Raw genomic sequence first — 20,297 nt, 5'->3', positions numbered from 1 at the left:
TATTTTTTACTTGCATACATGCTTTCTTAAACAAATTATTAAATGCTTCTTAGACATTTAAAAATTAATAAAATATAGGCTAATAAAAATTCGGATGCAATAATACCTTTAAAATTTAAATTTGGGCTAATAAATATGGGCTAGTAAATATGCCTAAATAAAGCTATAATAAAAAAAGTATGGGCTAATAAAAATTTAAATATAACAATCATAGGCTCCTTTTAAATATAAATTTCAATAAAATATGGGTTCATAAAAATTCAAAGAAATAATTATTGGTTCCTTAGACACTTAAAGTTAAGTAAAATATAGATTAATAAAAATCCAAGAGTAATAATCTCAGGTATCTTTGACATTTAAAATTTAATAAAATATAGGCTAATAAATTTCAAATTTGATAATCATAGGCTCCTAGGGTCCTTAGACATTTAAAGTTCTACAAAATTAAGGATAATAAAATTTTAAATGTAAAAATCATAGGTTGCTGAGGCATTTAAAGTTCAATAAAAAGAGGCTAATAAAAATTCAAATGTAATAATCATAGGTTGCTTCGACATTTAATATTCAGTAAAATACATGCTAGTTAAATTCTAATTGTAATAATGATAGGTACCTAAGACGTTTAAAATTAAACAAAATATAGGCGAGTAAAAATTTAAATGTAACAAACATAGTTTATCATACTTCGAATGTTCCTAGACACTTAAAGTAGACAAAAATGTAGGTTAATAAAAACTCAAACATAAAAAATTTATTTATGAAAAGTTGTAACTTTGACTGTTATAATATTCACGCTTAATTAACATTTTCCCTTGCATGATTATAAATATTAAGCCATATAACTCTCATAAGATCAAGCTATTAAACTTAAATCTATGGAACATAACTTTTTTTGGTCCTAGTCACGTAAATTGTATTGACTCTGACTCCTGCAAAATTGTTTTCGACTCCGATTCCAGAACCATAGCTATTACAAAAGGATGGGATAGATTATAATAGCATGCAAAAAAATAGTTAGCATATCTGATTTTTTAAAATTTTAAATGCATTTTTGTATTCATGAACTCATTTTTAAACTAGTTACTTAAAATAATTTTAAATATTAGCTAGTTTTCTAGTGTTTTCTTTTGTTTTTGAGTCCTTTCTTCGAAAAATAAAAACAATGAGCATAGAAAAGTTTCAAAAAATAAATTTTTTTTCTTACTTTATTGATTTTCGATGAATTTTACCATTGTTATTTGTCTCATTTCTTATAACTAGGTTTAATAATTTCCTTTTAAATAAATATAATCTTTTTCAGAAAAAAAACACTTAATTTTTTAACTACTCATACTAAATCCAATGAGAAGCTATTTAAGACTCTAAAAATTGAAAAATATTCTCCAGTCTTAATTTTATCCTAAAGATCATCGAATGGGTTCATTTTTTATGACCGTACGGATTTGTCATTAAATCATTAAAATGAGTGAAAGGAGAAAAACGAAAATCTTTCTCAGAATTCTATTTGGTAAGTACTAATATTGTTTAAAAAAAGCTCGGAAGTGTGAAATTGCGTCATTTAATTATTTCTTCAGTGTTACTGAGTAATTCTTTCAGTGTTATAGTGTTATTTTTTCAGGATTACTGAGGTAGTATATTAAAATAGGAAAAGAATTAGCATTTTTCAATAATTTTGAAATTATAACCAAGAACTAATGAATGAATAAATAAATAATCCCAAGAAAGTAAAGCGGAAAGATGTAACTTGTTCAAATACACTGGTTATCATAAATTAAGGAAAAATCACAAAAATAGCGATAACTCTTTCAAAAGTAAGCCAAACCGTGCAAAATTTGCATATGTTGTCCACTAAGAGTAGCTGAGTAAAATTGCAATATGCAAATTAGTGGCGCTGCACTCGGCTTACGTCATCTGCCTGGAGCATAAAAGTCCAAGTTTGAGAGAAAGCACACAAATTTTACTGTGATTGCGACATTGAAAATCTGAGATAGCCAATTCATAATAATGACCTCTAGGCATCATTTGCCTGAAGAACTACGATGGAGAGCCATCGGGAGACTAGAGGCAGGGCAGAGTCAATCAGAAGTGGCCAGATGGCTAAATGTGAGTCCATCTGTGGTTCATAGACTTTGGAGGCAATTTCAAACCACAGATTCGGCATCTAGGAGGTTCAGTCAAGGACGGCCAACTGTTACGACCAGTGCCGATGACCGATATTTGACATTAAGTGCACGCAGGAATAGAACCGCTACTCCGACACATCTTAGATCCTCTCTTGCTGCAGCCACCGGAAGGTTGGTGTCAACGTCAACTGTGCGCAGAAGGCTCCACGAAGGTGGTCTGTATGCGAGACGACCAGCCATTTGCGTGCCGCTCACATCACGCCATAGGAGAGACCGTTTGCAGTGGGCCCGACAACATGTCCACTGGACGTCAGATCAATGGAGGCCTGTTCTCTTTACGGATGAGTCCAGGTTTAGTCTAGAAAGTGACAGTAGACGTTATTTGATATGGAGAGAACCTGGGACCCGTTATCATCCATCAAACATCCGTGAAAGAGATGCATACGGAAGAGGCAGTGTCTGTGTTTGGGGAGGCATATCCTTAGGAGGGCGCACATACCTCCATGTCTTTCCAAGGGGAACCGTGAATGCTCAGGTTTATCGAGACAACATCCTTGATGCTTATGTGCGCCCATATGCCGGGGCAATTGGTGATTGCTTCCTGTTACAGGACGATAATGCAAGACCACACAGAGCTCGCATTGTTGATGATTATCTTCAACAGGAAACAATTACTCGCATGGAGTGGCCAGCTCGATCCCCGGACTTGAATCCTATCGAGCACGTTTGGGATGCTCTAGGGAGGCGTGTATCTGCCATCAATCCGCCCCCTCAGACCCTTGCCACGCTTGCAACTGCTTTACAAGAGCAATGGCTCTCACTTCCTATTGAACTGATAGACCGCATAATTGAAAGCATCACACATCGCTGTTTGTGCTGTATTGCTTCTAGAGGCAATCATATTCCATATTAAAGGTACTTTTTCTATTGCAAACCGATACTTCCAATTTGTTTATTTTATACATGTGCTAATTTCTATACTACTATTAATGTCTGATAATTTCTTTTTATGTTGTTTAATACCTTACTATGTGTTGTATATTGTGGGCAAGTTTCATAAAATTCCATGTGTAATTTCTTGAGTTATCGCGATTTTTGTGAATTTTCCTTAATTTATGATAACCAGTGTACTTCATTCACTTTAAAAACAGGCATAAATTCAATTTCGACAATGATAAAATTATTTCCATCCCAGTCACACAGCTCATCTTGACGCACTGTAATCTTTTTTTATTCATATGAATGCTCATTCTCCTGTTAACGAAATTAGTTTCTCCATAATTCGGAGAAAAATATTTTATAACGAGGCTTTCAGGAGAAATTTTCTAGACATCAGTCTGGCATCGTTGCGGGTACCATGGTTACGAGGAAAAGTCGCTTCGAATAGGGGTGTGAGGTGAATAGTTTTGTCTTTATCTTGGCATGGGTCAGCGTGAGTAAACCAATTGAAACTTTCATTTCTCCATTGCACCCCCTTATAAATGTGCTCTTGTTCTGTTTCTCATCGATTTTTTCCCTCTCTCTCGGCTGCTATGGTTTTTCTACTTATGTTTCTCACCTTATTTTTTCATTGGCATATTTGCATTTTATACTTTAATTCACTTTTGTTTCTTCTCATTCTCGTTTGGCGTGCCTTGAAAATGGGCGCCTATTTTTTAGAGCTTGAAACATGTCGACTGTTATTTTCGATTTGAATGTTTCTGAAGCGAATGAAGCACATAAATAAGCAATAACCAATCAGTTGAATTGGAGCGATGATGAAATTAAACTACTTCACCAATATTTTTACTGAGTGACCATTTTCAAATTTCTACTTATTTCTCCTATTTAGATTGCACCACGAAAATTTTATTTAAAAAGTTTTAAATTTCAAGTCGATAAAAATCGTCATTTCGGTCATATATTTATAAAAGATATGTCCAAGCAAATTGAAAAATATTTAGATCTTCAAGAATCAGCTAAAAATTGCACTATTCGGTGTCAAAAATATAAGTATAAATTTATTTGAGTAATAATGTAAAATAAATCATAGTAAATAAATCAAGAATAAAGGCACAGAAATGGACATACTATAGTTTCGTTTCTAAGAACAAGAATCTACTTTAGAGTAGCAAAAAACTTCATTAAGGAAAAAATTCCATTAAAGAAAAAAAAAATCCTAAGAACATTCCTAGAGAGGTGGTTCGTATTTATGAATCCGAAATTATATTATGTCTATTATTCTGCCTTTGGTTGTACTTAATTTACGTTGCTTTCTTTTACTCAGACGCAGAGGAAAAATGATGGTAAAATGAATATACTATATCGCATTGACATTTTGGTAAAAACAAAACCATGATTTTGTTTAATGAAACCGAAATATATGATATTTCATCCATTCATAAAGTAATTTTTCTGATTATATGCTAACGGCTTACCGGAAATTCTGATTTTCAAAGTTATGGTACTTTATTACCACTAAAAAAAAACTAAACTCAGTGGCACGACAGCCCATAGAGGACCAAGACCTACTGTGTCCATCTCCGTTTTCTTGAACTTGGGCTCTGGGGTGCAGGAGTAGATGTTGCAGGAGTAGCTGAAAGCGGATGAAAGGTTGAGTCAACCTTTCCCGGTCCGAGGATCCAACCCAAGACCTGCAGCATGGGAGCGCTAAGAGCTACCACTCAGCCACCGGGCGTCACTTTATTACCACGCATTTAGTAAAAATACAAAAATGTGTGCTTTAAGTTAAGTTAATATTCGCGTTGTTTTTTCTAATCATATGGTAAAGGTCTACCGGAAATTCTGGTTTTTAAAATTATAGTTTTTATTACCACACATTGAGTAAAAAAAAAAAACGAAACTAAGTATTACATTTTACCGAATAAATGGTTTACATGCCAAGCTATAAGGTATCACCAAAAAATTACCGAAGTTTGCCAAATTTACCAAATTTTATCACATAACATAAACCATATTTTATTGATAATTTTACCAAAATCATAACCAAATCACTTCGCTAAAAATTACTGAGCTTGTTATGAATGCGGTTTAAAAAACAAATTATGTTTATTCTGAGAAACCGAAATATTTATCAATTCAAATGAAATTTCATTATAGTAGTAAGTATATGACTTAAGTTTTAAACTTTTTTTTCAACTTGAAATTTTGAACTAGTATCTTGAAATATGTAGTGAATCATAGATGTTGTTTCTCCTCAATTAATTGTTGAACTTTCAGTTTAACAATAGTCAGAACACAAGCATAATTACATGGAGAGTTTTCGTTGCATAATGTGGTAAAATTATCGAATGATGTTTATCGAATTATTGTTTTGTTTATACTTACACTTTCAAAATGTGTATATATCATAAGTAATCATAAATAACCAATGTAATATAATCATAAGTAATCAGTAATGTAGTATAATCATAAGTAATCAATGTAAAGCAGATGAACCTCTGAAAAACCTGTGTTCTGAAGTTTTTAAAAATATTAAGTCTTTTGGAAGTATAGAAAGTGAAGAAATGATAATTTCGGACTAAGTGCCATTTTAATGGGATAACTTGTATCTGGACTAAAAACATAGATGTGTAAGTACCCTGATATTTAGATCAAAATAAATTTTTGTTACAATATTAGTGGAATAACTTATAATTATATTTCCCCATTTCGGGAGTCATACGAAACCGGAGAAAGCTATTATAGACTCAAGTGATTCAAAACTAATTTTGTTAAAATTTACTACTTGTAGTGAAGTTATAGGTTCCAAATGAAATATAGAAAGTAGCTGATACTGATATTGGGGTAATAGGTCTTGTGCGCCCCCCCCCCTGAACCGAATACTTATTCGGCATTTCGAGGTGAGTCATCACTATTACGATTTAGTACAGGGAAAACTGCATGTAACCAAGAGTGTTTTTAAGCAATAATTTTTTTTAATTGTCTTTTATTAAATCTAATAGCGTAAAGCCACCGAGAAAAGTAAAAATGAAATTACATACTGATGTTAGTTAAAATGTTCATAAAGTAGTAACAGTAACACTTTAAGTACTTTCGAGAACTACATGTATTACAGTTGAGAGCTACATGCACACAGGTTTCCTCAAAGTGACTTGCTCCTGAAAATACACCAATAGTATTAAACCATACCAGTATACTTTCATACAATTAGTATAAAGTACTGAGGATAATACATGACCATAGGAAACGGGGGGGGGGTGTCAAGAAATTTTCTTAAACTTTCCGTCTTAGCTTAACTTTCTTTATTTTTCTTATTACCAATGAGCTGCATAATCAGTCTTGCCGATGAGCAGACCTAGTGCGTTCTGCAGAAGCAGTATCCACTCTTTCAGGACCACCACAATGGATGAGATACCGTTGGTCATGTTAATTTGGACGTCTAGTTCCTGCCACACTAGATGGCAGCACCGAGACTCTATTTGTAGTGCACTAGGAATTTAATTTTGCCGGAAATGTCAAGAGACAATAAGGCACTCCAGGGATCTTTTACATGGCGCATAATCATACGACATGGCCGCTGAGGATTTTCTGCATCCCGAAAATCCGGTGTCTGGGCCGGGGATCGAACCCGTAGACTTGGGCTCAGAAGGCCGACGACAAACCAACTGCGCCACCCAGACACTAACAGCTTAACTTAAAATTGTTAAAATTTATACTTAACTTATAATTCATACTAAATGATAAATTATTGCGTTTTGAAAACTTTTTGATGGAAAACCACGCCAGTTAATCCTGGTCTACCATGCTTTTTTGTACGAAGTTTTAACTTTTTACAATGCTATTATTTTTTTTGTCATTTCAGCTTTTATTCTGCATAAGTCTGTAGAAAGTCATCCATCAGATGTCAGAAGCATCGACGGATTAGATGTTGGCCCACCTTATAACATTGTCAGAAATCCTGATGAAGGCGTTTCAGTAAAAGAAGAAAATCAAACCATTTCTGTGAACTCATTAGGAAAGCTAAAAGATTCTTCGCTTGAAGCTGAGACTGGAAATAAATTGATTAATTTACTTGAAACTACCAATTTTTTTACCACAGCTGAACCTCATCAGGAAACTGACCAAGAGCTAAAATTATATATAGAAGAAGGAGTTAATGAAAAAGAAGAGAAGGAGGGTAAAATTGACGATGGATCAAGTTTAGAATCGATTTATGGTACAGATGAAGAGTTTAATGAAGAGATTAATACCGTAATCATTCATGGCAATGGAAGTTCATTTACAATAAGACCGCATAAAATGATTGTAATAAAGGACTCAGCAGAACTGGGTGAGTGTATTTTATTCCTGTTCTATATGATTAAAATAGTTTTTGTGGTAAATTTTTTAACGGTATTTTGATTATTTCTAATCTACTTATGAAATGAAAATATAAGAGAATAAACTAGAGTCAAGAACAATACAAATTTATTACCGAAGGATAAGTGTGTGCGATTACACTTTCGAATATAATAGTCATGATTGTCCTTTGGATGGACTTTTAGATGAGACTAACCCACATTTACGCTAAAAGGAGATGAAAACTACAGAAAACTTCCATGTTTATCCCGACGGCAGGGGGATTCTACCAATGAGCCGTCTGTCACTAGTGCTAGTTTGATGCAGAATTCGTTTCCACTAGCTATCGCTGGGATTTGATCCTGGGCTACCTGAATGGGCTCTGTCCTTGGAATCACCGTGGCTCCTCCATCGAATAAATGTTTGCAATAGATAGCAGAAAGTTAATGAGGCTATTTATTTTACGATTCAGGGAGTGAAAAAGTTTGGAAACGGTCAAATATTTCGAGAAATATATATAGGATCGAAAGGTGATGCATTCAATATTTTTTAAAACAGTATCAATAATACTAAACTATAAAAACCTATCCACTAATACTGACATCCCTATCTTCAGGGGGTAGGGATCATTTTTGGAAATGTTAAATATGAACCCTTATTTTTCATTGCAGATTCAGATTCTCCAGAAAAAAGTAACCTTATTTGAGTTGTAGGTTTGTGCATTTTGCTTCACAAATGGCACTGCAACTGGGAAATTTATATAAAAAAGTACAAACTGCTTAAAATCGTGACAACTAGAGATCCATTGTAGGTTTTTGCATTTTGCTTAACAGAGGGCGCTGTAACCGAGAAAATTATGCAGAGTATAGACTGTTTGAATAGGAGATAATTCGAGGCCCATCAGATTGAAAATAAAAAATAAACAAAAATAAGAAAGTATGATATTTTTTAAAAAAAAATCGATAACTTTTTTTCTACATATCTATTTTTGTCTTCGTGATTCTGATGTGTCCAGAGATTTGCCATTTTCAACAGCTTGTATTCTATCTAACCTATTTTCGGTTACAACGCCATTTCTGAAGCAAAAGGCATAAACCTTCAACTCTAATAAATTACTTTTTTTTCTGGAGACTCCATATCAGCAGTAAAAAAATACAAGATTCATAATTTGGATTTCAAAGTCGCTCTGCAAATTTCTCCCAAGGGGTGGAAGATCGAGTATGATATTATTGTACAGCTTTTAAAAAATAATAAATATGAGTATTTTCGGTTTTTCGATCCGATGTATATTTCACGCGACATTTAACAGTTTCTTAATTTTTTTTACCTGCTGTATATAATTTTTCTATGTATGTTGGAGACATGTAAATAAACCGCCCATTGAAAATGGAAGAATCAAACAGGCTGACTCTGTATCATAAAGAACTGCAATGGGTTGTAAATCATCCAGATTCCTTCAACTTTTTCTTAACCCCTTCCTTCTCGCTCCAGTGAAAATGACGGGTAAAGGTTTTGCCCTCTATTTCTCTCTCCCGTGAAATTCCCGGACTGAAGTGCTCAGTAGTAACGCGCCAATAAGAATAAATCTAATTCATTTCTTTTGCTCGGAAAACATTTTATTTCTCATTTCACACTTCAGATGGCAGTACCGGGATATTTTTAAGGCAATTGTGGATAGTTAGTTTATCTTAAACTAGATGTCAGCACTAATCAAATATGTGCACAATATACGTGTATTAAAAAATAGGCTATTTTTATGACCGTTTTCTGGAAAATTAAGCGATTGTTAAGGGGTAAACAATTATTAAATTTCTATCATTTTTTTAGATGAAGAAGACGAAGAAGATGACGAAGAGAAGGCCAGTGTCATACTAGGTTCTTTAAAGAATGATAGTTACATTCATAGAATATCACGAAGAAAAGTTTCACCTAATGTTTATGGTTATGGCTACCATTCTGATTCTGTAAGCGAGGATGATGCATTAGTATACAACGCTCGTGCACCTGCACCTGAATCTGAATGTGAAACTGAAACTGAATGTGAAGTTGAAAGTGAAGAACGTCTAACTGCACCTAAGGGTTCATGTAAGGTTCCTAAAAATTTCGCTCATTCAGAAGTTTTTTGCATAGTTTATGGATCGTATACGTAAGTAAACATTTAAAAAATTAAAATTGTATGAAAAAAATCTTTGCAACTTTATATTTCATTTCACTTGTCTTCATCTCTCTTGTTCGCTTTAAGTGAGATCAAAACAAAAGTATAACCTGATTAACCATGCAAATAAATACTAAAAAAACTTCCAAAAACATACAAATCGGAAAAAAACAGTCGATATGATCAAAGAACTCAAAAATAAGCATCCTTTTTCAAGACTTGTTAGATATAAATAAGAACAAACAAAAGGAATTTGAAATATAAAACTTAGAGTTGCCAAAGGGAAATGGAAAAATAAAGGTGACAAACAAAACTAGAAAGAATCACAGTAGCCGAGAGGAAAAAAGTTTGAAGAACAGAACATGAAAAACCTCAATGGCCGAGAGGAGCAAACACAAGTAAAATGCATTTCCAAAGGCTATGGAGAAATTAATGTCGTTTAACAAGGGAATCAGCACATGAAAAAAATAAAATATGAATAAAATAAGATTCCAGGGCATCAAGTTGAGATGATGTGTTTGGGATGGAAATAATTTTGACATTGTCGAAATTGAATTTTCGTCAACTTCTGACGCGAATTAAATATTTAAACAAGTTACGAGTTGCTTATGAAAAATGAAAAATTAAAGTTCATATGTTAGAATCTTGGGCATAAATTCAATTTCGACAATGTCAAAATTATTTCCACCCCTGTCGCATCAGCTCAGCTTCATGCTTGTTCCCATTAGTTCCGCCTCTCCATACCGGGGGCAATGCATTTCATTTTGATTCGGCCCTCCCGTGTACTGTGGTTTTTCTAGTTACGTTTACAGCCTTCATTCTTCCATTTTTAGTTAGCAACTTAACGTTTTATATTTTGAATCTCTTTTGCTTATTCTCATTCAAGTCTGCAAGTCGTTAAAGTAGATTCCTATTTTCTAACCATTTGAAACATGCCGATTGTTACTTCTTATTTATATATTTTTGAAGTGAATGAAATTTTTAATCAGCTTCAGTTTCTTGGGATTATTTATTTAAAGACAAAGGTGTTGTAAAAATTTGCGGAATAACTAACTGGGTGTATGACAATGTTGGTAGACGTTCGAAAATGCAGCAGACGGCGAGGTTGTATTGAGTTTAATAATAAAAATTATTATAAAAAATTTATTTATTGGAAATAAGAGGATGAAAGCGATTTATTTAATTTGATCAAAGGAAAATAAATTATATAAGATATCAACATGAACTTCAAACTTTACAAAACATACACTTTTCCATTTAACTTTAAATGCTAAAGACGACTGTTGCATGAGGAGTTTTGTTAGTAAATCAAATAAAGATGAAATACGGTACATACGACATGGTGTAAGAGGATAAGTTTTAATTTAAAACACAAATATTTTAGTATATGGGTTCAATATTTTCCGAGTTTCAAAGATAATTTAAAAATTAGTCATACTTACAATAAAAAACCATTTTCTATTTTATTTTTTAAAATTTTTTTCTATCTCCGTTGTCAATTTATTTCAAATTTTATTTGAATAAATTATACAGATAGACGTGTTTAAAAAAATTACACACTTAGACTTGCAATAAAATTTTTTTTCTACTTTTCTTTTGTGTTTACTCCTTATTTGGTGTGTTCTTCACCCGGAGCGCTATTTTTAATCTCTTAGGTCTACAGAACCGTTGTTGCTAAGTTTCTGAAATTCCGACATTGACAAGGAGCATATATATATATATATATATATATATATATATATATATATATATATATATCCTCCATATCCTAAATTTTTTTTTTCATCATTAAGATTTCATTACACGTTTTTTAATGTTAAAATAGTTTTTTACAAACACAATGATAAACATGGATAGCGTAGCTGGTGGACGAAAAACTAGTAACTCTGTCGGCCATTATCTATCTAAAGGTACCTTCGGATTGAATAAAGTTGACACGTCTTATGTACAAGGGAATTCGAATTGTAATATTGTAGTGGTAGTTACACTACATTACTCCCCCACCAGAATTGATCAGAGCACTCTTACCTTAACAGACACACCCTCTTCGATTTTAACACGCTTACTTCGATGGACGATCCACATTCAACAGTAGACTTGCTAATTGTGACTGTGATATTATTCTCTTCACTCTGTTGCTACTCAGTCTCGATCACACACAACGTCGGCCTGCATACGCTTGACTGCTAATGGCAGCACATGAAGGACCACCACCTTGAATTTAATACAGCTCTCACGATCTGGTGAACTTAATCTGGTGAACTTAAAACACCTCTCCTGGTTTCTCACAAAACAGCAATGAATCAACTAAGTGGTATCCGTTCATCGAATTCTATCACAGACAAAATTCGGGTTGGAGAGTACAGTAGAGTGTCTACCATTACATTTATACAATTTCAATTTACTAGTATATAAGACATGTTAAATCAAATCTAGGGTGGGGTACCTTTTCATAGATGAAGGTTGAAATTGTCGGTAACACAAGCTACTTTACTGAATTAGTATTCCTAAGTCGGTAGTGGTCTGGGAAACAATTCTAAGGATGATACGAAGACTTGTTATCACAACTTTGAAGAGGGGATGGCACCCTGGCTTCGATAGTTCGACGACTATCATATGAAGTCGAGTACTTCACGGTAAAAGAGTTTAACGAGGACAGATAGCGCACAAACTCGATACATCGGTAGATTGATCAAAGTGGTCATCCAAACATTTTTTGACCGGAGTCAGTGAAGCTGGCTGAAGGAACCATCTCTTACGATCAGTTCACTGTGACTAAGCCATTTTAATCATTAACCATTTTAAACTAAGAATACATAACATTCTGAAATTTTATAAAAAATTAAAAGTTTGTGAAATCTAATTCTACCCAATTTTTTGATGTATTTTGAAGTTTTAGTCTCGCCTTTCTTAGAACACATGTTACATATTACCGGTTACAAAACTATACTTTGGCAAAGAAAAATCAAACGCGCTATTGAAATATGGCAAATCACAACTGAAGAAAGCGGATTTATAAAATGTCAAAACCAGTTTAATTGTAATCATCTTTAGAATTCTTTCTATTTCCTGAAGCAATTAAATGCATTTAGATGTTTTTAGTCTCGCCTTCGTTCAAAGCGATTATCGCTATATGTAGTGTATCTACCACTACAAAAATACAGTTACAGTTTCCTAGTATATAAGACATGTTAACTCGATTCTATGTTGAGATACCTTTTCATAGATGAAGGTTGACATGATCGATAACTACTCACCCCCCACACTAGACTTTATGTTTTTTTCATCCCTCATAAACATTAATTTTCAGACCTATGTATGGACTTTTTTAATTCATTTTGACAACAATTTAGATATTAGATGGCAATTATTATGACACGTCTTGTATTTGCTGTAATTAAGTTGAAAACTTGCTAATTGGAATTACAATCATAATTCTATCAAGTAGATGAATAGTAATAAACAAATAATTCTTTTTCAAGGAATTGCACTCAAACTTGCACCAGAGGTTACAAACTAAAAGGTAAACCATATCATAAAAGAATACAAGTATGCTACAAGAGTAGGGGAGTATGGGGTCCTTCCAAATCCTTCTCTGACTGTGTGCGTAAGTGGCAGTAATAATTTTGAATTATAACATTTAGAATTTTAAAATTGATTATTTATAACTTTGAAATCTTTCAGATAGAACTTTGAAACCTATCAGTGATAACTTTGAAATCCAGCACTTAGAATTTTTTTCAAAGCATAAAATATTTAGAAAGCTGCTAGAAACTTATTTGATTTTCTAGATATTCAAATCTGACTTTTTTCATGCGTTACTAAATACGAGTCAGAAGTAAATTATGATGTCATTTAAAAATATTTCTTGCGCATGCGCAGTAAGAAAGGATTACTTGAAATAATCATATCTTGCGCACTTTATGACAAAATTTTTCAAATTTAAAATGATATTTTCGTTATTAATTAAAAATTATTCTTAAAACTTTACTTAATAATATTGGATATTTGTTGTCGTCGTAGGCCATTAAGGCAAGGGGGCGATTGTTTTTGTTTTCCAGTGGCGCCATTTATGGCCAAGAATTCGACTTCTGCCACACCCACATGTCTCATCCGTTTATAGGGGGAACCCATTCATATATTCATTCATTCATTCATCCACAGATCATTACTTTGACCTGAACCAGAGAGCGATCAATCTCTAATTCAGTGTCCCCAGAGGTATAATTTGTCATGGAAACATGGAGGATTTCGTGACCCGAGGGATTTAATGTGTACCAGTCACTATATACTACAGGGAGGTCTTTGACCGGCTGGATTCACACTTCCGTTTTTCCGAATGGGAGTCCAGTGCACTACCATTAGTGTATATCCATGAATATTTAAGCTAGCTTTATGAAATCTTTTGAAATTATTACTTATATTAACCAAAATTTGTACAAATTATTATTGATATTTTTTTCGACATAGGGTGTTCAAAAACACTCTTTTCTGTTCGTGATTTATTGCCGGTCTTTAAAAGTTTTAAACTTCATTTATGCTAATGAGAAATCGAATAACCTAAACACGTCGAATGTTATAAAATGATTATTTGAGAAATATAACAGATGAGTTAATATAAAATTGTTTCCATAATTTTCTGTACTCCTTTACTTGATCGGTTTTATATATGAGATTCTTTTTTCGTATTGCTTGATAGCTTAGAATAACTACGACAGAGCTCAATGAAATAATCAAAAGTATACATCTTTAAAGTGATGAATAAATAAGATAGTAAACAATGCTTGATTTAAAAAAGAAAATACAACAATATTTCAGTAAGCAAATTATGTGCAGAATCTTTGATCGTAAAGTAAACCTTTTTTAATTATCTTTCCCATTTGAGGGAATCGAATTTTTAAATATTTCGAGCTTCTTCTCTGGTTCTTTTGACGTCGAATAATCAAAATTTAGCTGTAATATTAATGAAAATTTTTTTGAAGTTGCTCTTAAAAATTTTATGTTGTTTTATAAAGTTTATTTTTATTTATTGCAGCTGAAGTTGACTGCAACATTAAGATCTCCAGTGGCAGAGCGCATTGTACTTATAATTCCATAACGCATCACCCAACGTGTAAAGTACATTGTAAAGCTACTAATATTAAAGAACTTAAGTCCGCAAAAAAATACAAATGCAAAAAACATCCAAAAAAGGACAAAGCACAGTGGAGCCCCAAATTACCCAAATGTGCTAAGCCATCAAAAAAAAGTAAGATAATTGAGTTATAAATAGTTTTTTCATTAGATACGATACCGACAAAACTGACCTGGTGATCGTCTCAGGGCTTAAATGAAGAACGAAAAGGGTTGGTTCCTTCCTTACTTTAGAAGACGCTATACTGTGTTAGAAACTTTTCATCACAAATTTTCCTTCAACTCCATAAGTATTTAAAATTTAAAGTATGACAAAGTTTCAAATTCTGAAAAAGAAATTCTAAAAATATTAAAATCGCAGGTCGAAAGGTACTTTATTTACGTCACACTAGAGCTGAACAATGGGCTATTGGTGACCGTCTGGAAAACATCCTAGAAGATGATCCGAAGACACTCGGTAACAATTTTGTATCATCTGCAGAGGGGATATCTTCTCCGGTTTGGTCGTACGACGACCTGCCAGCGAAGTCGAGCACTTTACGCAAGAAAAGTTTAACGGAGACTGATACCGCACACCCTCGGTTCCTCAACAGCAGATCAAAGTTGTCCCTCACCCAAACACTGACCACCAACCAGTGATGCTTGACTTTGGTGTTCTATTAGGTGTTCTATTATATATATATATATATATATATATATATATATATATGAAGGGCTGAATGGTCTGTCTTATGATGAGCCGAGTTATCTGACTCTTCTTTAAGAGACATGTTAAATTGTGACTTTTTAAAAAAAAAATTATGAGTTTTTTGAAGTATTTAAAAGTTTTAATGTTAAATAAATTATGAACATTGATTTATAAAAATCATAAACATAAATCAACATTAGAATTTTGCGAATAATTTGATCACTTATGGTTCTTTCGCATAGCTCTTTTTAGCAGGAGTTTCTTACTTTTAAGAAGCAGTATTATGCCAATCTGTTTTCTGACATTGACCTCTTGTCTTATCAAATGAATGTTGAAATGAAGTAACAACTCAATTTTTAAGAACCTCCTAGTAATATCTTTTTACCAACGACAAAAATTGGTGACAATTATTTTTATTGCAAACATAACAAATGTCCCAATATAAAAAACGATTTGAAGAAATCCATTAAATAAATGGATTGAATCGGGAATGTAGATTTTTCTGCGTTCTGCTTGTGAAACCAATTATATTCTTACACTTTCTAAAATAGTAAAGGTGCTTTAACTTATGACAATGCTAACTAAAACAAAACTACAACATATCAGATTTTAACAGTTTAAATATAGTTGTACGGGCATTTGTTAAGTTTGCCCACAGACTATATCATGTCAAAGGCAGTTATTTTTAAAGGATTGTCTTATTTTCTCTTTAAAGAACAACACCATGTTTTGGCGAGGCTTGTAAAAAAAATAATTAAACTTTCAATGATTAAACTTGTTCTAGCAGAAAGCATGAAACAGTAAAACTACTTTTTCAGTTTTTTTTCGATTGATTTTTCGAAAAGTAATTTTTGGAACATCCAGTGTAATCACTTCTTAAAATTTTCTCATTTATAAGAATTATTTTGTATTTAGGGGTTATTTCTTTGTTTTCTAAATTGAATAGAGTTATAAGTAAAAATTAATATGACTCTGTAGAAAAAGAGTATTTTCGTACCAAAATTCGCCATGATTTCAGTTAACTAGTAAACATGTTTTAATTTCCTTCTTGTGAAACCAATTTAAAGTACTATTTTCCTTCAGTTACGTTCATTCACTTGGTTATTTCTTGGTGAAACATAACGTACAAGCATTATTAATAAGCAGTATAATTAATATTTAATTAAGTATTAAGTATAATTAAATAAGTATTATTAATTAATTAATTAAGTATCATTAATTAATTAATTAAGTATCATTAATTAATTAATTAAGTATTATTAATTAATTAATTAAATATCATCAATTAATTAATTAAGCATTATTAATAGCATAAACAGTAATACGAAATACATAGACAGTTATATAAATAGCATAATCAGTAATATAAATAGCTTAAGCAGTAATATAAACAGTATAACCTGTAATATAAATAACATAAGCAGTGATATAAAATGCATCAGCAGTAATATAAACAGTATAACCTGTAATATAAATATCATAAGCAGTGATATAAAATGCATCAGCAGTAATATAAACAGCATCAGAAATAATATAATAGCATAAGCAGTAATAAAATAACATAAGCAGTAATATAAATAACATAAGCAGAAATATAATAATATAAGTAGTAATATAATAGTATAAGCAGTAATATAAATAACATAAGCAGTAATATAAAGTACATCAGCAGTAATAAAACAGCATAAGCAGCAATATAAGTATAAAGGCTCACTCAAAATTTTTGATTCAAATTTTAATAGTGCCTTGATGACAGTTTCATTTTTTTTTTCATTTTAGTCATTCGCATTTAAAAATGTCCTAAAAAGTACATCCTGCTAGATAGTAATATTATTTTTTTCTTATTCGGTGATATTAGAACACTATCATGACCAAGGACATCGCTTCTTGAGCGATCATCACCATTACCAACCAAAAAGAGGCAAAGCTTTGGTATTGGAGGAGCTTGAAAAAGGAATGGAGTCCAACAGCAGTGAATGAGAAAAGTAGGAAACATTTCAGTTGTTACATTGGTGTTTTAGGCTTATCTTAATTTAGAAATTCTAAAAAAAGACATCTAAGAGATCTCTATTTCCCGAACGAACTGCAAAGTTAGCTCCTGATTCTGAAATAAATTGAGAATTATTCGTCACAATGTTACTCCAGGATCTGTAAAGGTCACTTTTAAGCTTGAAATCCTTTAATGGGGCTTTTCAAGAACTACTGCTAATCTTAAAATAAGACTTTCAAGAGGCCTAGTTTTCACCCGAACGAACTATTGTTAATTTTCTTGTAAATAGGTCACGACTGTGTTCGTCACATTGATTCTTCAGGATTTTTAAGAGTCACTCCTAATTTTGAAATCTCAAAATAAAGATTTTAAAGAACTATTTTTAATCTTAAAATATTAAAAAAAACATTCAAAGAGACTTTTACTCACTGGATCACCACACTTAAAATGTAATATTAACGTTTAAAGCAATATAACAAACATGAAAATATGCCTAATGGACTAATTAGATCCATTAGATAATACACCCATATATGATTATTCCATACGAATGTATCCAATATGCCATGATTGGTTATTTTACATGCATATGTCATAGGGTAAGCAAACTGCTGACTTCACTTTGCACCTACAAGACTCCCTACAGTAGGTCCAACAAATGACGTTGGCAGTGTGCAAGGAGTTCTATTTTGCAATTGGTTTACGACACATGTCTTTCAAAAGTATTGATGGCTTGAAGAAATGTATACCGAGTTAATGGCTTGAGGAAACGTATACCGGGTTAATGGCTTGAGGAAACGTATACCGGATCAATGTCTTGAGGAAATGTATACCGGGTTAATGGCTTGAGGAAACGTATACCGGGAGAAATTAAATTAATGATCAAACTGTAAAGGGTGATAGAACTTGTCAATGTAAACAACTCCCTTCATATGATCTGGGGTTGGAAAGTAAAGGACGAGTTGTTACTACCTGCACATTGCCTTTCCAAACAGATTGAATAGTCACGGTGGGACCGTCTCTGGCTACTGTTCTGGTAAGGTTAGATTTTTTCTGGAGATATCTAAAAAAGTGCCATTTGCGAAGCTTCCTCTTACACAGCATCCTTTTATCTCTCCCCCTCATTTTAAGGCAAAATAGTTTGTTTTGGAAAGTTTTAATTCTTTTACAGTTACCATACGTTTTGTCACATCCTGAATAGCACTGAGCTATTGGTACAAAAAACACGTTTTGAATATTTAGCTATCTTAATAATCTCTTTCATTGTATTAGGCTTGAGCTTTAAATACATAAAATAAAAAAGTTTTTTTTTCATCTTGTAGTTAATTAGATTACTTAAATTATTAAATTAGATTACTTTAACTATGCAAAGAAATTATTAAATAATATGTATGTATGCTAATGTTGTTGAATTTTTACTTCTAGGGGATTGGATAGAGAAGTCCACTCATTATTTCATTAAACAATAAAAAACTATCATTCTTAAATATTGAAGGAGTTTCTTTATGTAATCTTTTCTGAAATTAATTACTATCAAATGAACAAGCAATAACTTGTAGATAAATAATAAAAATTAATAAAATGCTTTTGTGTGACATTATATTTAGATTTTTTTTCCATCTTGTGATTCCAAACAATAGATTGTAAAATGCAAAGTACGGAATGAAAAACACCGAAAAGTTAAGATTAACCTACTATACCGAGAATATTCTTGCTTTCAATAAAAACTTCAAAGTTGTAATTTCCTTTAAAATGTTATCTCTTAATCTCTCTTGAAATTAATTACTATCAAATAAACAAGCAATAACTTGTAGATAAATAATAAAAATTAATAAAATGCTTTTGTGTGACATTTTATTTAGATTTTTTTTCCATCTTGTGATTCCAAACAATAGATTGTAAAATGCAAAGTACGGAATGAAAAACACCGAAAAGTTAAGATTAACCTACTATACCGAGAATATTCTTGCTTTCAATAAAAACTTCAAAGTTGTAATTTCCTTTTAAATGTTATCTCTTAATCTCTCTTGAAATTAATTACTATCAAATAAACAAGCAATAACTTGTAGATAAATAATGAAAATTAATAAAATGCTTTTGTGTGACTTTTATTTCAAATTTTTTCGTGTGGTTCCAAACAACAGATTGTAAAATGCAAAGTACCAAAAAAAAAGTTAAGATTAACCCAGGGCTCGAAAAACCGCCCGTCCTCGGCTGTCAAAAATTCCCCGCGGACAACAAATTTCTAGAATCCAGCGTCCGCGCGGACGGCCATTTTCCCGTTAATGTCCGTGATACATTTTAAATTTTTGTTATTTTACTAGAGTCTATCGCCTCACTTCTAAAATGACCCGCTAATCTCGAAATACAGCAACATATTGCGCATGGTGGAACTGATGTTTTCTCTGTCTGGGAGTACTGCAGCGGTTGAAAGGGGCTTTTCAGCAATGAACTTACAAAAAAACACATTACTTACTGGTCTTAAACAAGAAGCGTTAAACGCAATTATGAACATCCACCTAAATAGAAAACCCCTTTCAGATTTCTGTGCAGAAACCTCTGTAAATCATTGACTTGATTGTGGAACTGGCAAACGTCATATTTGATTCATTTAGGAAACGCAGTACCATCGGATAAATTGACATGATAATTGACAGCTAACTTAACCTTTGTTACTTAAATTATTTCATCAAAGAAATAAATTATTTCATAATAGAAATACAAGGTTTTACTCTTAGTAACCTAGTATTTCTTTTATTACTGTATAATGTAATCCTAGTATTTGTAATCCTAGTAACTATTAATTCATTGTGCAATTTATATAAATGTTTGTAATAAATAAGAGAAAGTTATGTTTTTATTTATTTAGAAGCGACGGGTTAGTTTCAAAGGAGGACGGGTACATTGTTGGACAAGCAGTCCTCGGGG

General features: G+C 32.2%; 1 protein-coding gene across 1 annotated transcript; it reads left to right on the top strand.

The window, feature by feature from the left end:
• Positions 1-1,379: 1,379 nt before the first annotated feature.
• Positions 1,380-19,210, top strand: LOC107442869 (uncharacterized). Its single transcript, XM_016056532.3, has 7 exons — positions 1,380-1,507; positions 6,928-7,395; positions 9,231-9,549; positions 13,041-13,165; positions 14,594-14,806; positions 17,238-17,364; positions 18,795-19,210. The coding sequence occupies exons 1-6, from the start codon at positions 1,462-1,464 to the stop codon at positions 17,357-17,359; spliced, it is 1,293 nt and encodes a 430-aa protein (XP_015912018.1). The 5' UTR covers positions 1,380-1,461; the 3' UTR covers positions 17,360-17,364; positions 18,795-19,210.
• The last annotated feature ends 1,087 nt before the right edge of the window (positions 19,211-20,297 follow it).

Source organism: Parasteatoda tepidariorum, chromosome 4, assembly GCF_982258835.1.
Source record: "Parasteatoda tepidariorum strain Cologne lab strain chromosome 4, Ptep-v5.0, whole genome shotgun sequence".
In the NCBI taxonomy this organism is placed as follows: Eukaryota; Metazoa; Arthropoda; class Arachnida; order Araneae; family Theridiidae; genus Parasteatoda; species Parasteatoda tepidariorum.
Note: the sequence above shows the minus strand (reverse complement) of the source record. Positions and strands in the feature narration are given on the sequence as shown.

What these genes read in the sequence shown, in the direction of transcription:
- LOC107442869 (XM_016056532.3), top strand. Translation starts at nt 1,462, where the DNA reads ATGAGTGAAAGGAGAAAAACGAAAATCTTTCTCAGAATTCTATTTG. An exon ending in AAAGGACTCAGCAGAACTGG is followed by an intron (nt 7,396 to 9,230) that starts GTGAGTGTATTT and finishes TCATTTTTTTAG; the next exon opens with ATGAAGAAGACGAAGAAGAT. An exon ending in ATAGTTTATGGATCGTATAC is followed by an intron (nt 9,550 to 13,040) that starts GTAAGTAAACAT and finishes TTCTTTTTCAAG; the next exon opens with GAATTGCACTCAAACTTGCA.